Raw genomic sequence first — 2,350 nt, 5'->3', positions numbered from 1 at the left:
GTGGGGGTGGCTGGGTGCTGGGGGTCACGTCTGTCTGTCCCCGGGACTGTGGGGGTGGCTGGGTGCTATGGGGTCCTGTCTGTCCCCGGGACGGTGGGGGTGGCTGGGTGCTGGGGGTCACGTCTGTCTGTCCCCGGGACGGTGGGGTGGCTGGGTGCTGTGGGGTCCTGTCTGTCCCCGGGACTGTGGGGATGGCTGGGTGCTATGGGGTCCTGTCTGTCCCCGGGAGTGTGTGTGGGGGGGTAGCTGTCGGGGGTCCCGTCTGTCCCGGGCCGTGTCTGTCGCTCCGGGCGCGGGGCTCCTGTCCGGCCCTTCTCGGCCGCAGGGGCGGCTCTGCCGGGCCGGCCGGGCAGCGCGGTGCAGCCGGGGGCGGGGTGGGAAGCGAAACCCGCGGGGATCCGGGGCGGGAGCTGGAAGTTGCGCAAGCGGCAGGCGGCGGATCACGAACCATGGACGCGGCCACGACCGGCTCCGGCTCCGGCTCCCCCGGGCCCGGCTCCCCGGCGCCCCCCGACCTGGAGGCGGTGCCGCTGGTGGCGCTGAACTTCTCGGTGCGGCGGCGGCTCGGGCTCTACCTCAACCCGCGCGCCCCGGTGGCCGCCGACTGGACGGCGCTGGCCGAGGAGCTGGGCTACGAGTACCTGGAGATCAAGCACCTGGAGGCGCAGCCCGACCCCGCCGCCCGCCTGCTGGAGGACTGGCCGGGCCGCTGCCCCGGCGGCGCCACCGTGGGCCGCCTGCTGGTGCTGCTGCGGGCCCTGGGCCGCCACGACATCCTGGCCGACCTGGGCGGCCGCATCGGTGAGGGCCGGGCGCTGTGGCCGGGCCCCGCTCCCTAGGCCCCGGCGCTTCCTCCTGTGTCCGTCTCCGCCCTGCTCCTCCCCGTCCCCTGCGCCCCCTTATTGCCCCTTCCCCCCCCCCGGGTGCCCCCTAGCCGAGCCCGGCGCCAGCCCTCCAGCCGCTGCCTGGCCAGGGGGCGCCCGCAGCCCCTCGTGGGTCCGGCTCTGCCTCCTCCCGTCCCCTAGGCGCGGGGCAGAGTCGGGCATGGCCCCCTGTTTGACAGCTGCTCTGCGCCCCTGGCGCTGGACTCCTCCCCGGGCCTGGCGGGTCGCTGCAGGAGCTTGGGCGGCTTGTAACTAGGGTGACCAGACAGCAGATGTCAAAAATCGGGATAGGAGGGGGGGGGGGGGTAATAGGAACCTAAATAAGAAAAAGACCCCAAAATCGAGACTGTCCCTATAAAATCGGGACATCTGGTCACCCTACTTGTAAAAGAGGAGAGTGGCCTTTGGCACAGCCCTCTTGGGGGGCAGAGGCTGCGCGCTTTGATGGGGCACAGTTCAGACTGATCGCTGGATGACAGTCTAAATAGGTTCTGGTTACATTATAGGATACCTGCCTCATGGGCTGTACAGAAACAAAAGCACCCTGGAAGCAATTATAATGCATTGCCCCCTCCCCTTCCCACGAATGAATAGTTTAGTTTCTCTTGGGGCTGGGACAGGATCTGTTCAATCTGCAGAGACAACTGGAAAAAGAAAGTTCTGGGAGTTTTGGTTTGGTTTCCCCCCTGAAATTCAACATTAGTCAATGTTAAAACTCTGATGTAACCATGGCCAGGCTTTGAGTGTGAGCTGCTAATCTGAGGTGGGTTTAGTTGCGCAGTTCTTGGTGGCTGACTTTCTTTATAGCCTTGTCATCGTTTTGAGATTTGCTAGTTAATTTCAAAGCCTGATCTAGACTGATAGGTTTAAGAGTCACTGTCAGCTTGTTTAGGTCCTGAAATGTAGCTTTGTTTGGGAAAGCTAAAGCCTATGTGGCATCTGTAGAGAATTATAAATAATACAGGGATACTGCATAAGATACAGGTTTCTCTAGGAAAATAATTTTTGGGGCCTAACCATAGTTTGAGTGGTATGCTTTTTGTTTTGCTTGTTGCTGTTCTACTCTGAAAACTGATATTGCAGAGTTACATATTCATTGTGCTTCTCTGATTGTTTTTTCATAGCAAACTTGCTCAGTTTTCAATGGGAAAGAGAGAGCCTCACATTTTTGCTAGTTACCAGCCCTGCAAATTCACCCTGCATCCTTTCTGTCTTGCATGTGATCTCCAGTGATATAAATCCTGCAGGTCAAACGATGCCTTTGGCAACATTAGCCATGAGATGGTTTGCCCAGGTATCATGGAGGGCATGACCTGAAGGTAATGGGGTTGGACTGAGGGTCTGATTTGGCTAGCAGAACCTTTGTTTCTGGTGATGATCCATGGGATGGAGCCCAGCTTGACTGTCAGAGCCCAGCCTGAATTTGTGGACCTGGCAGTTGTGTGGGGTGGGAATTATTTTAAAAC

The 2,350-nt window shown here is 59.7% G+C and overlaps 1 protein-coding gene across 1 annotated transcript; it reads left to right on the top strand.

The window, feature by feature from the left end:
- Nucleotides 1-449: 449 nt before the first annotated feature.
- Nucleotides 450-801, top strand: LOC112122800 (myeloid differentiation primary response protein MyD88-like; the record flags this gene model as incomplete). The annotated part of the gene is made up of 1 exon (XM_024221515.1): nt 450-801. A coding segment is annotated over exon 1 (352 nt), but the record flags the coding sequence as incomplete, so codon positions are not given.
- Nucleotides 802-2,350: the final 1,549 nt, after the last annotated feature.

The sequence above is a fragment of the Terrapene carolina genome, unplaced genomic scaffold (assembly GCF_002925995.2).
Source record: "Terrapene carolina triunguis isolate 2854851 unplaced genomic scaffold, T_m_triunguis-2.0 Scaffold15236, whole genome shotgun sequence".
NCBI lineage: Eukaryota > Metazoa > Chordata > Testudines > Emydidae > Terrapene > Terrapene triunguis.
This window is presented reverse-complemented; position numbering and strand designations above follow the sequence as displayed.